We start from the raw sequence: 14,063 nt of genomic DNA, 5'->3' as shown, positions 1-14,063 counted from the left end.
ATTCTATACAAACTCTTGGGGTTATTCAGCAGCAAAAAGTGAGTTTAACACCTAAAAACTAATCAGTGTTACTCACCATATTAAGCAGCTAAAAAAGAAAAACCATATTGATCATCTCATGAGAGCTTTGTCCTCTTGTCATACTAAGATCTGAATATGAATGTTTGTAAAAACTTAGCTTGTAACAGCCAAAAACTGGAACACAAATGTTCATCAGCAGGTGAAGGGACAAAGGAGTGGTGTCTCTGTCCACACCACAGAATACTAATCAGTAATGAAAGGAGTGAACTTTACATGTATTCAACAACATGGATGAATCTCAGAATAACCATGCTGAGATCAGACCCCAAAGAGTACATACTGCATGGTTTCCATTACGTGCATAGTTTAGATGTGCCATTTATAGTATGTTACTTATATTTCAAAAAACCTGTCAAAATAATAAATGAATGAATCAATCAAGTGATAGATACATTAACAGATAAATAAGTTTTTATTTAAAATTACTTGCTTACTTTTAATTACATTCAACACACCACTGCACTAATGCTACAAGGAAGAAAATGATGAGTGAGATTCAGTTCTACATTTAAACTGGTTAAAATTAAACACAAGGACTAAGTAAGACAGGGGCAAATATAATTTTTATCAGAGTGTGATTTGGAGAAGAAGGTGGAGAATAATGATGGGAAGGAGAAGGAAGAGCAAAGAAGAAAGGCAATGAGAAGAAACGACTGTGCTTTTGTTAATCAGAAAAATAAGAGACATACTCATTGTTCAAGCATTTATGAAATGTTTATAATAGCCCAGGCCATATGCTCATCAGTGAGAAAATACCCCTAAGAAGTAAGCACACAAAGAGATAAACATGCATGTAGGTGACAAAATACAAAACAAAAGTTAAGATTTATATTTGAGTGCTCAGAGACAAAAGGAGAAAAGAATTCATTGACGGATTAGAAAGGAACATTTGACCATGACCTTAACAAAAGTATTTCAATGAACATCAAGACTGGAAAGAATTCTTCCTACCATGGAAATGGCATTAAAAAAAAATTCCCATATCTGAGATAGTTTATCTATTGTGATTGGAGAATGAAAATTCTTAAACCAGTGTTGGCAAATAGGACACATAAAAGGAAAGTAACTGGAAATAAAGCTTGAAAGGTGGGGCGGTGATAATATTGTGAAAGAAACTGCCTCCCACAGGAAGCAGTTTGAAACCAATTAAATAAGAACATGGATATTTTAAAACAGTAGCATGACCAACAACTGTTCTAATCAGTTGTGGGTTTAATAATTATTGGGTTTAATAATAATAATTTAATTATTTAAATAATATTTATAATAATTAATAAAATTAATTATTTAATAATTAAACCAAATAATGTGCTAATTATAATGATTACATTATTCATGCTTATAAACTATGCTTTTAAAAAGTCAATCAAAATGTTCTCTATCATAACATGATATTCAATAACTGATTTTCCAATATTCGCTAATGAGTGTGAAAGTAGGATGTATACAATCACAATTGGTGAGAGGTGGAATTTCAAAATACTTTAATAAGCACAGAAAGCTGTCAAAAAAGTGAATTATAAAACATATACTATGGCAGAAAAATTATGTATGTATATATACATAGAAACAGAAGAATCATTGATATAAACAATGTGAGGTGTTTCAAATCATATGAAAAGTTCTAGAATGCATGAGGACAGGATGAATAGGTGGAATGAATACAAGAAAAGTTAACACATATGAAAATAAAGGTAAAAATATCAATGTCTATAGGCAATAAGTTCTAGAAAAATATATGGAGACAATGTATCAGTTTTCATAAGGTATTTGAAGACATGTGACCTATAATTTCACAGCTATATCACACACTGAAGAAGACCCTGATGCTGGGCAAGACTGAAGGCAGGAGGAGAAGGGGACAACAGAGGATGAGATGGTTAGATGGCATCACCAACTCAACAGACATGAGTTTGAGCAAGCTCCAGGAGATGGTGAAGGACAGGGAAACCTGGAGTGCTACAGTCCAAAGGATCAAAAAGAGTTGGACACAACTAAGTCACTGAATAACATCAATAATCACACACAAACACACATAAGCAAACATGAACTCAGACTGAAAGATCCCAAAGTGTGCAAAGAAGTGATAAATAAATCACAATGGACATATTATTGCAAAATTCTAGTCACATCAACCCGATGAACAGTATGAAAAGGCAAAAAGATATGACATTAAAAGATGAACTCCCCAGGTCAGTAAGTGCCCACTCTGCTACTGAAGAGTGGAGAAACAGCTCCAGAAAGAATGAAGAGACTGAGCCAAAGGAAAAACAACACCTATTGTGGATGTGACTGGTGATGGAAGTAAACTCCAATGCTGTAAAGAACAACGCTGCATAGGAACCTGGAATGTTAGGTCCATTAATCAAGGTAAACTGGAAGTAGTCAAACAGGAGATGGCAAGAGTGAACATCCACATTTTAGGAATCAGTGAACTAAAAAAAAACCTGAATGGGTGAATTTAATTCAGATGACCATTATATCTACTACTGTGGGCAAGAATCCCTTAGAAGAAATGGAGTAGGCCTCATAGTCACCAAGAGTCTGAAATGCAGTACTTGGGTGCAATCCCAAAAATGACAGAATGATCTCTGTTCGTTTCCAAGGCAAACAAGTCAGTATCACAGTAATTCCAAGTCTATGCCCAATGTCTACACATGTACATCACTAGATGGTCACTACTGAAATCAGACAGATTATATTCTTTGCAGCTGAAGATGGAGAAGCTCTATATAGTCAGCAAAAAGAAAACCGGGATCTGACTATGGCTCAGATCATGAACTCCTTCTTGCAAAATTCAGACTTAAATTGAAGAAAGAAGGGAAAATCATTAGACCATTCAGGTATGACCAAATTAAATCCCTTATGACTATACAGTGGAAGTGAGAAATAGATTCAAGGGATTAGATCTGATAGACAGAGTGCCTGAAGAACTATGCATGGAGCTTTGTGACACTGTACAGGAGGCAGTGATCAAGATCATCCCCAAGAAAAAGAAATGCAAAAAGGCAAAATGGTTGTCTGAAGACACCTTAAAAATATCTGAGAAAAGAAGAGAAGCTAAAGGCAAAGAAGAAACGGAAAGATATAAGCATCTAAATGCAGAGTTTCAAAGAATAGCAAGAGGAGATAAGAAAGCCTTCCTCAGTGATCAATGCAAAGAAATAGAGGAAAACAATTGAATGGGAAAGATTAGAGATCTCTTCAAGAAAATCAGAGATACCAAGGGAACATTTCATGCAAAGATGGGCTCGATAAAGGACAGAAATGGTATGGACCTAACAGAAGCAGAAGATATTAAGAAGAGATGGCAAGAATACACAGAAGAACTGTACAAAAAAAGAACTTCATGACCCAGATAATCATGATGGTGTGATCACTCACCTAGAGCCAGACATCCTGAAATGGAAAGTCAAGTGGGCCTTAGGAAGCATCATTAGGGACAAAGCTAGTGGAGGTGATGGAATTCCAGATGAGCTATTTCAAATCCTAAAAGATGATGCTATGAAAGTGCTGCATTCAATATGCCAGCAAATTTGGAAAACTCAGCAGTGGTCACAGGACTGAAAAAGGTCAGTTTTCATTCCAGTCCCAAAGAAAGGCAATGCCAAAGAATGTTCAAACTATAGCACAATTACCATCATCTTACACACTAGCAAAGTAGCGCTCAAAATTCTCCAAGCCAGGCTTCAACAGTATGTGGACTGAGAACTTCCAGATGTTCAAGTTGGATTTAGAAAAGGCAGAGGAACCAGAGATCAAACTGCCAGCAACTACTGGATCATTGTAAAAGCAACTGAGTTCCAGAAAAACATCTACTTCTGCTTTATTGACTATGCCAAAGGCTTTGACTTGGTGGATTACAACAAACTGGAAAATTCTTCAAGATATGGGAATACCAGACCACCTGACCTGCCTCCTCAGAAATCTGTATGCAGGTCAAGAAGCAACAGTTAGAACTGAAAACAGAACAACAGACTGGTTCCAAATTGGGAAAGGATTATGTCAAGGCTATATACTGTCACCCTGCTTATTTAACTTATACACAGAGTACATTATGCGAAATGCTGGACTGGATGAAACATAAACTAGAATCAGGATTGCTGGGAGAAATATCAATAACCTTAGATATGCAGATGACACCACCCTTATGGCAGAAAGTGAAGAGGAACTAAAGAGCCTCTTGTTGAACGTTAAAGAGCAGAGTGAAAAAGCTGGCTTAAAACTCAACATTCAAAAAGCGAAGATCATGGCATCTGGTCCCATCACTTCATGGCAAACAGATGAGGAAACAATGTAAACAGTGACAGGCTTTATTTTCTTGGGCTCCAAAACCACTGCAGATGGTGACTGCAGCCATGAAATTAAAAGATTCTTGCCCCTTGGAACAAAAGCTATGACCAATCTAGAGAGCATATTAAGAAGCAGAGACATTACTTTGCTGACAAGGGTCTCTCTAGTCAGAGCTATGGTTTTTCCAGCAGTCACGTATAGATGTGAGAGTTGGACTATATATAAAGAAAGCTGAGCACAGAAGAATTGATGCTTTTGAACTGTGGTGTTGGAGAAGACTCTTGAGAGTTCTTTGGACTGCAAGGAGATCCAACCAGTCCATCCAAAAGAAATCAGTCCTAAATATTCATTGGAAGGACTGATGCTGAAGCTGAAGCTCCAATACTTTGGCCACCTGATGCAAAGAACTTAGAATCATTGCAAAAGACCCTGATGCTGGGAAAGATTGAAGGCGGGAAGAGAAGGGCATGCCAGAAGATGAGGTGGTTGAATGGCATCACCAACTCGATGGACATGAGTTTGAGCAAGCTCCAGGAGTTGATGATGGACAGGGAGGCCTGGTGTGTTCAGTCCACGGGCTTGCAAAGAATCAGACACAACTGAGTGACAAACTGAACTGGACTGAGTCACATCAAAGACAAAGAAAGCATTTTAAAATTTCACAACAATAAATGGCAGATCATGTTACCAGTTAAAACTTCGAACAACATTCTTTAGGAGGCAGTAGGATGTAGTGCTCGATAATCTAGATGCTAGAGCCACAGGTCTTTGAATCCAGGGTCTGGCCAACACTAGCTCTAGCTCTAAAATTAGACAAGATATGTAACTTCTCCACAGCTCAGTTTCCTCATCTATATAAATATCATAATAATAATTTCTATGTAATAAGATTATTAGAAGTACTAAATATACTAAAATATGTGAGACACATAAAAATACAATCAGGCATGTTAGCAGGCATTTTACAGCTATAAAAAATTATTATTCTCAGACTTCTTGGTAGCAATATTTGATGGAGGAGTACCACAGAAGAACATTTTCAAATTGCTTAAGAAACAATGGTGCTTGTTAGAATTTTGTATCTATTTTAACAATCATCTTAACACATGGGTGGAAGAACAGAAAAAAATATAATAAATATAAAAAGAAATCAAGCTAAATATATCAGACATGACATAATAATTTATACATTAATTTGTAACTATTATTCATGCTCCATCCAAAATTTAGTGAGGGATTATTAAATGCCAACTATTACTAAGTTCTTTATGCACACGTGCATGCTAAGTTGCTTCAGTAGTGTCCGACTCATCTCATGTCTACTGCCTTGCTCAGTGGAGTCCTTAACCATTAGTGCCACCTGGGAAGCCCCTCTTTATATATGTATTAACTAATATACTATTCATATTAGCCCCATGTGGAAAAGAGAGATTCACCAAGGGTCACTCAGGGTAGACTGTCAGGCAGTCAAGGGTTACCTCCACAGTAAGCCTTCTGTGTAAGATCTGTAAATGTGAGGCAGGTCTTAAATATAAACCATCTGTTACTGATTCCCTTTCTGAGTCTTTCTTCCATGAAAGTTTGTTTATAGACGTTATCTCTGAGAAATGGACCCTGAGTGCGCTTTCAATGGAGGCAGAAACCTTTCTTTCTAAGGAGTTTTTAATTTTGGTTACCTGTGCTGTAGTGTTCTCTTTCACACAAAAAGCAAATTTGTGGTTGAGTACAATTATGGATAAAACCAAATACTTCCTAACAAAAGATTGCCACTAGCTGGCTAGCCCTCACAGGGAAATGTGTGCAAAGCACAGAGCTTTAGTAACTAATAAGGACCTATTGTATAGCACCAGGAACTCTACTCAGTACTCTGTAATGGCCTAAATGGAAAAAGAAAGTTCAGAAGAGTAAGTATATGTATAACTGATTCACTTTGTTGTCCAGCAGAAACTAACACAGCATTGTAAATCAACTATGTTGTTGCTTAGTCGCTTAGTCATGTCCAACTCTTTGCAACTCCATGGACTGTAGCCTGCCAGGTTTCTCTGTTCATGGGATTTCCTAGGCAAGAATACTGGAACAGGATGCCATTTCCTTCTCCAGGGGATCTTCCTGACCTAGGGATCGAACTCAGGTCTCCTGCACTACAGGTAGATTCTTTACTGTTGAGCCACCAGAAAAGTTTTTTAAAAAACATAGAATTTTATTTTTGTTGTTGTTGTTTTGGACAAAACATGCATGCATGTTCTCCGGTATGTGAGTCATAGCAAGGAAGAACTAAAGAGAGAGGAAATAATATTAAAGTTAGAGACTATGATATTCCACTGGTCATCCACATTACAGGCAGATTCTTTACTATCTGAGCCACCAGGGAAGCCCTAAGAAATAACAATGGCTGGTTAACTACTCAGAACCTTAAGGCTACAATCATGTAAGAAAATAGTTAAGGAAAAACAGGTTAAGAAAGCAAGCATGCAGATGCAAGCAGGGCCACAGTCATCTAATTCTAATTCTGTAGGCTTGGGTGGAAGCTGGTCATATCTTGCAAACTCCATCTTGACACAAAGCTCACTGGTGGAAGTTCTTTCCATCCAAAGACCACCTGTTTCTAAAAAGTTCTTAAGAATTTCTCATTTTAAATGTCCTAAAGGTATGTTAATTCTGTTGTCAGTGAGTTAAACCCTGTGTCTTTTATAGCTGGGACACACGAATGTAGGTTTTCACTTTCTCAAGTTTATCTACTATTGTAGCAGTCAAAATTACCTGACAGTTCCCTTCCATTGTGGGTCCTAGGCCTTTTTTTTTCTTTTCATGGTGTCTTTCCCAGATGACAAAGTCTCTGTTTCTTAGGGCATGTAGAAGCTACTTCGAGAATATGAAGGAAATGCAACTCATACCTGATGGTGATAAAACTAGTTATACTGCAGGAAGCCCTTGCAGAGTTTTGTCACATCTTCAAGGTGGAGCCCCAAAACTGGGGGAGAAATACACCACCTTAAACAAAGACCTGTGACGTGCTTTTATGATGAGAGTCAGTGAGTCCTCATTTGAACTTAAAAATACCACTGACTTTCTCTGCTTTTCATGAGGATTGGAACTGACAAGGACGATAGGACTTCTGAGTAAACATCAAGGATGCACAAAGTCCTCCAGGAACTATCCCAGGACAATGAGTGCCTCCGTTCATGCAAAGGGAGGTTGAAATTCTCCAGGTTGGAAACACAAAGTCACGCAACTTTTTGCTACCCTCAGAACCCTACTGTCCTGCTGTTCATTCCCAACTACGCCAATTGTCTAGCTGTATTTCACTGTGCAAACTGTTCGCTGAACCCAAGACAGACAAGCAGTCAGGCTGGAATAAAATGTGGAGAGCAGTTAAGAACGCAAATATTCTTCATTCGCAGCAGCAAGGCAGACATGCTTTACTCTCTACTGGCTGACACAGCAGCAATGATGGCTATGCAACTCAACTCAACCCATCTCGACTGGACTGGACTGAACTCGACTCAACCCCCACCCCCGCCAAGAACTTTTGAGGTTATGCTTATACAGGGCAATTTTCTCAACAATGCTGATACAGCACAGTGTTCAGTTTGTCCTCCTTGGGGTGGAACACACGGTCTGAACATGAACTGCCTGCTGTCAACCAACAACAGGAAATAATGAAGAGCAGTGACAAAAAGCAATGTTGTTAGTAACAGGCAGCTTTCCACCAGGGATACACTGCTTTCAAATTTGATCAAAGCATTCCTGAAAAGGGATATTAAGGGACACAATACACTTAGCATCTGGAAGCCTAATGAAGAGAAATTGGAACTGAGATTCACTGTGAGACTTACCCCATCACCGAAGGCCTCAGTTGTTTTCCCTGTTTCTGAATTAAGGGTCCTGGGCTTCAGGAGCCACAGAACTATCAACAGGATCTTGGTAGGACATCCAGGTTGTTGAACTTCTCAAAATATCATCAGCAAACCTTTAAACAAACAAAAGTTACATTTCATTTAGTAGAACTTACAGCAGTAGGAGAGAATACTATCTGACAGAGCCTAAAAAGGTGTCTCAAGAGAGTTAAGTCAGAAACAGAATAATTGTAGGATTTGGGGACTCAAGTAGGATAAAGTAGGTCTGCAAAAGTGCAGAACTAAGTAGGGCTGGCAAAGTCCATGAGGCAGTAGTTTAGGGTTGGCTGACATAGGGGAGTGAGGGTCTTGATCAGCAAACTGTCATTGATAAGCAGGCTGTTTGGCAGCGTGAGATTGCTGTCTTCAATATATAGATTTGTGGGCATTTCCTGAAGCACGAGTGGACTTAATTATTAGTTTACAATCTTATCTTTCTCAGGCTAAAGCTTTAAAGCTTTCTAGAAGGAACAATTAAATTACATTGACATAAGTCCATCATTTTATCTAAGTCATAATCACAAATGGTCTCAATTCTCAAAGACTAAGATTTTAATATTAGAGAAAGCAGAATTTCAAATAAAATCATTAGAAGTTACAAAACTGGACATTATACACTAAAGGAAAATTAGATTTAAAAATATATCATCATGAACATCTCAGACTAGCAATACAGCATCAAATTATATAAAGAAAAACTGAAAGAATTACAGTCAGAAACAGAAAATAAAGTCAATAATTCTAATGAGATTTTAACAACTCACTTCCAACCAAGATTTGAATACTAAAATTAATAAGCTCAAACTTGATATCCAAGAAAAGAGAGCACACAAAGAATTAGCTCCAGTAATCAACCATGTACAAAGACACAAAGTAAGCTTAAGTGAGTTTCTAAAATCAATATCATTTATAGTACAATTAAATAAAATTAAAATTAATAACAAAAATTCCATAAGCCTATAAAGTACAAAAATGAAATAATTTTTCAGGTAAAGAAAAAGGGTCATAGGGAAATTAAGATAAATTTACAACTGCTCAACAAAGAACACACAACAAAAGTGGCAAATATATATGTAAAGCAAAATTTAGATGGAAACGTTTTTTAAATAAGTTCATCAGAAAATAGACAAAAGACAAACTTTAGTCTAAGCATTCAGCTAAAGACGTTTGAAATAGATCAGCAAAGTAAAATTAAAGAAGCAAAAATGAAGAAAAACTGAAATCAGAAATAAAGATGGTCAGAATGGATACTGGAGAACACAGAATGAAGATACTATAATCATTATATGCCTTCAAACAAAACAGAAACCCAATATTTAAATCAGACAAGAGGTGTCACTCCAGCTGGGCTCTAGGGAGAGGGCAACAGGAACACTGCTCCCTAACTCCCCTTCTCAATTTCTTCCCCCTGGGGGGCACTTTTTGGAAAATCATTATTTAGAAGCCCTGTTATTAAACAGGTGCTGTCTGAAACTAATAAAGGACTCACAAGCCAGGAAAAATGCACTTCTTACACTTCAAAGTGGGCTGGTGGTAGAAAGAATTTTCCATACGGTAAGCAAGCAAAACCGAAACATACAAACAGGGAAACAGATAAGCCCTGAAATGATTAATGCGGGATTGTTTTCTGAAATCATCGATTTTGTTTTTCTTTTTCACTCAAGTATACATTTTGCCAGCATTTCCTGTACTTAATAACCATAGCAGGAAGACAGTATTTTCCAAGGTGGGGGGGGGGGGGGAATCCGGTGATTATTGCTCTATTTCAAATAAAACAAATAATATACTTACTATATTTCAATTCTGTTGATTTCACAGTCCTCAGGGGTAAGCCGGGCTCCAGCTGGAGATGCCAGAGATTCTCAACTTGGTTGCCTAACAGGATCCTGAGGCTCACGTCTTAACCTAGACCAATTAAGTAGAGTCTCATGATGGTGCACACAGGCGCAAACACACTCAGGTGTGGTTTTGAAATCTTTTGGTATTCTAGGTGCAGTCAAAGTTAAGAATTACTAGAATGGTTAAAAGGAAGCTCCAGTATCTACTTAAATCCTACCCAGGTCTGTCCTTAGCTCTTCCCTTTCAGATATTTTATCTGAAGACAAACATAGCAAATTAATCAAAAAGGCAAAGAGCAGGAACATAATGAAAGAACTACTACGCCGGTGGGCTCAGCTCTCCCAAATATCTCAACAAGCTACAATGATGGACTAAGTCTGAGAGGACAGCGTCTAATAAGAGAAACAACAAAGCTCAAATCTTGGGCACCGTCTACCGACTTCACAAATGTAGGGAACCGTGAACATGACTACACAGCAGTACACGGATAAAAAAAAAAACTTGAGAAATTTAGTTGATTTTCAGTGTAACGTGACTCAACACTGATTTGACTGCCAGAAAGTAAACTCCATCCAAGGCGGCATCAACACATGTAGGATATCTGGGCAAGGAAGGCCATTTTCTCAAGCTTGCTGGAATACTTTTAAGTACTGAGTCACGTTCTGGGGAGTATACTAGCTGAAGAACATGCAAAATGAGGTTGTGGTTGAAGAGAGAACTTTAAGGGGTCTTTAAAAAGAGGCGTGCAGGGGGGGTTACTATGACAGACATTTATCAATGGTTTGAAGAGCTCACAGAAGTAAGTTAGACTTGATTTATGGAGCCAAGTCCAGAAGTCAAAGCAATGGATAGGTGGAAGAAAACACTTTTCAGTGACGTTGACCATCAAAAATGTTAACGACGATGGGCGGCCACGCAGGGCGGGGTGGTGGTGGGGTGGGTCACTCCTGGTCACTGAGATTTGAGGCTTCTACTTGAAGGGAGTTTCAGAACTTATGGGTGGACTCAAAGTCTCATCACCTGAGATTTTATGATCTGTGTATTGAAACGTCGCCCCAGGTAAATGTGGGGCTTTCCCACTTTGGGGGCGCTAAGGAAACCCTGAGCGCGGGGGGCGTCTGCACTCAGGCCACCCGAGCTAAGGTGAGCGCCGGCCGGCAGGGCGCTCTGCCCGTGCTGACTTTTCCGACTGGGAGAAGCCGTTGGCTTCTGCAGACTTCACGTCCGACAACGAGCTTCACACATGTCTCCCGCCTCCTGCTTCCTCCTTCAAACCCACTCCCCCACGCTCCTGAGGCGCCCGGCCCGGCGGCCCCACAAGCCACAGGCCCGAGCTTCCAACCGCTCCAGAGCCTTCGCCCCATAGTCCGCCCACATTCCCATCCCCCGGGGGGGTGGGGAGCCCCGAGTCGCCCAACGAGGGGAAACAGGGAGCCCGGCGGGCTCTCTGCCCCGGGCCGACTTTCTCGCACCTTCTAGAATCTGGAGCTCCCCTGCCCCTCGAGCGGGGACGCTGGGGGCCAGTCTAAGGGGAACTCGGGCCGGAGCCGGGGCGCCCGCGCCCCCTGAGCCCGGCGCCTCGGAGCCCGCGCGCCGGCCGCCCCCCCCCAACCCCGCGGGGGGCTCGCGCCGCGGGGGGCGGGGGAGGGCCGGCGCGGGCGCCGGGAGACGCCGCCAAGGCCGGCGCGCGGGGAGGGCGGCCGGGCTCGGCACGCGCCCTCCCTCGGCCGCTTTCTCTCACATAAGCGCAGGCAGAGGGCGCGTCAGCCATGCCCTGCCCCTGCGCCCGCCGCCGCCGCCGCGCAGCCCCGCGTTCCCCGGCCTCGCCGCCCGGCGCCGCCGCCGCTCTCGCCGCCCGGCCACCCGGCTCGCCCCGCCGCGGGGAGGGGGAGGCGGGGGCTCGCGGGCCCCGGGGGCGCCGCAGGGCGCGAGCCTCGCGGGGCGTCTGGGCTCGGCTATCCCTCGCTCCCCGAGCAGCCGAGCGGGGCGCCGTCCTCCCGCGCCCTCGCCTCACCTCGTGGGCCACGGTCGCGGGCGCTCGGATGTCCGGTTTCCTGTGAGGCGCTGCCCTGACCCCTCGGCTCGCGGGCGCAGGCGGTAGAGCGGCTCGCAGCGTCGCGAGCACCGAGCCCGGACCCGCTGCCGCCGCCCCGGCTCCGCGGGGTCCCGGGCGGCCCTCGGGGACAGGGCCGAGCCGCGAGGCAGCCTCGCCGGGGCGCCCGGCCCCCGCGCCCGTGGCCCGGCCACCATGCACTTGCTGGGCTTCTGCTCTGTGGCGTGTTCTCTGCTGGCCGCTGCGCTGCTCCCCGGTCCGCGCCGGGCGCCCGCCGCCGCCGCCGCCGCCGCCTTCGAGTCGGGACTGGGCTTCTCGGACACGGAGCCGGACGCGGGCGAGAACAAGGTGGGTGCGCTCTGCGGGGACCGTGGGGGCCTCGGGGACCGTAGGGACCCCGGGGAGGGGGTGGGGTTCGGGTCTCAAAGGACCCAGAACCTGTGCAAAGGATGGGCTTGTGTTTCACCTTGTGTGCGTTGGATCCAAAGTTGCTGAGCTGAGTGTAGAGTTTCTGAGAGAAAAGTTTTCTCCTTTCTTTCCACAGAAAGTTGTTACTAAATAGGAAAGCAATTTACGCCGAGTGCAGGGCTTGGAAGGTGGCTGGTGACCGCGCTCCAATAACCTACCGGCTGGAGAGCGGTCCCCGCCGGGGAGCCGAGCTGTGCTGGAGCCCGGGTTAACCCGCCGGGAGGGTTCTTTTCTTCCCTAGCAAGTGAGTTGGGACCTCAGCAGCTCCCAGGGCTTGGATGACCAGTCATCCGAGGCTGCTTTTTCTGGAGAGTTCGTCTTCTGTGGGATTAGTAATTGGGCTTGAGGGCATCAGACTTCAGATTCACCTGGAGAAGTTGGTCAAACTTGAGATACAAGAGCATCTCAAATCACCATCAGGCATGGCTTTTCGACTTAGTAAACGCTCCATTTCTGAAATGTGGTCAAGAACTGTGAAAAGTAAGGTGGATTTTCTTGTTTGTTTGTCAATGAGATGTTTAACTCTTTGCCTGAAAAATGTTGCCAAGATGCTTTGGGGACAATCTGATTCCCAAATGTCATATATTATTTGTGTCTGCTCTTCTAAAAAAAAATGTATGTTTACCTTAAGAGCTCAGATCTGACATAAGGATGGAGAATATGTTTAATAAAGTTCTTGAATTCATGAAAAAATTTCATATTCCACATAAGATGGGAAGTCTCACTTCACACACTTTGCTGTATCCCCTGGCTGGAACTGCTGCTGCTGCTATTGCTAAGTCGCTTCAGTCGTGTCCGACTCTGTGCGACCCCATGGACTGCAGCCCACCAGGCTCCTCCGTCCATGGATTTTCCAGGCAAGAGTACTGGAGTAGGGTGCCATTGCCTTCTCCGTGGTGGAACTACATTGCAGCAATTTATTTCATCTGATGGCAGGAGTAGTGCTGGGCTTGTGTAAATGCTAACCTTGAGTTTGCTTTACTGTTTAGCATATATTGAATGTGTACAAATTAAATTGCCTGCCCAGTTTTATTTTGAAACACACTTTTAAGATTGAGAAGACTGATTTTTTAAAAAAAAATACCTTTGTACTTAAATTTGGGGGAAAAAATTAAATGTTGGAATTTGTCATTCAGTGGGGTCAAGGAAAAAAACTATGGAGTAAAAACATATACCCTAAAGTGCAGAAAAGGGTGTTTTATGTGACTTGTAAAATAATTTTCAACACAGATCTTTACATTGGTAAAATTACTGCCATAAGAATGTCTTCCTGTCCTCAGATGCCACAAGAAAATGTAGTCTTAGACCCACTAATGCTTCCTGCAGCTTAAATGCCTTGGATTTCATGATATTGATTCACTTTCTGTTTCCTCAGAGTTAAACTATTTCTTAAAAGTATGACTTAGGAAGAGAATTCCTCTCTACTGCCTAGG

General features: G+C 42.4%; 1 protein-coding gene and 1 long non-coding RNA gene across 3 annotated transcripts in view; one reads left to right on the top strand and one right to left on the bottom strand.

The window, feature by feature from the left end:
• LOC113884876 overlaps positions 1–12,196 on the bottom strand; it is a 57,214-nt gene extending 45,018 nt beyond the window's left edge. Inside the window, exons 1-4 of one of the 2 annotated variants that reach the window (XR_003509037.1) lie at positions 12,124–12,196; positions 10,062–10,175; positions 8,211–8,344; positions 6,569–6,648 (exon numbers count right to left, since the gene is read on the bottom strand). This is a non-coding gene — a long non-coding RNA (uncharacterized LOC113884876). Of the gene's footprint in view, positions 1–6,568; positions 6,649–8,210; positions 8,345–10,061; positions 10,176–12,123 lie in introns of those variants that run through there. The other variant, XR_003509036.1, reaches the window with a different exon arrangement.
• The window catches only part of VEGFC (vascular endothelial growth factor C), an 85,650-nt gene continuing 83,632 nt past the window's right edge, over positions 12,046–14,063 (top strand). Inside the window, exon 1 of the mRNA XM_027529937.1 lies at positions 12,046–12,510. Within this exon, the coding sequence (XP_027385738.1) occupies positions 12,358–12,510 (153 nt within the window). The 5' untranslated portion in view covers positions 12,046–12,357. The remainder of the gene's footprint in view (positions 12,511–14,063) is intronic.

Source organism: Bos indicus x Bos taurus, chromosome 27 (genome assembly GCF_003369695.1).
Source record: "Bos indicus x Bos taurus breed Angus x Brahman F1 hybrid chromosome 27, Bos_hybrid_MaternalHap_v2.0, whole genome shotgun sequence".
Taxonomy (NCBI): domain Eukaryota; kingdom Metazoa; phylum Chordata; class Mammalia; order Artiodactyla; family Bovidae; genus Bos; species Bos indicus x Bos taurus.
The sequence above is the reverse complement of the archived record's forward strand: the minus strand, read 5'-3'. Positions and strand labels throughout refer to the sequence as shown.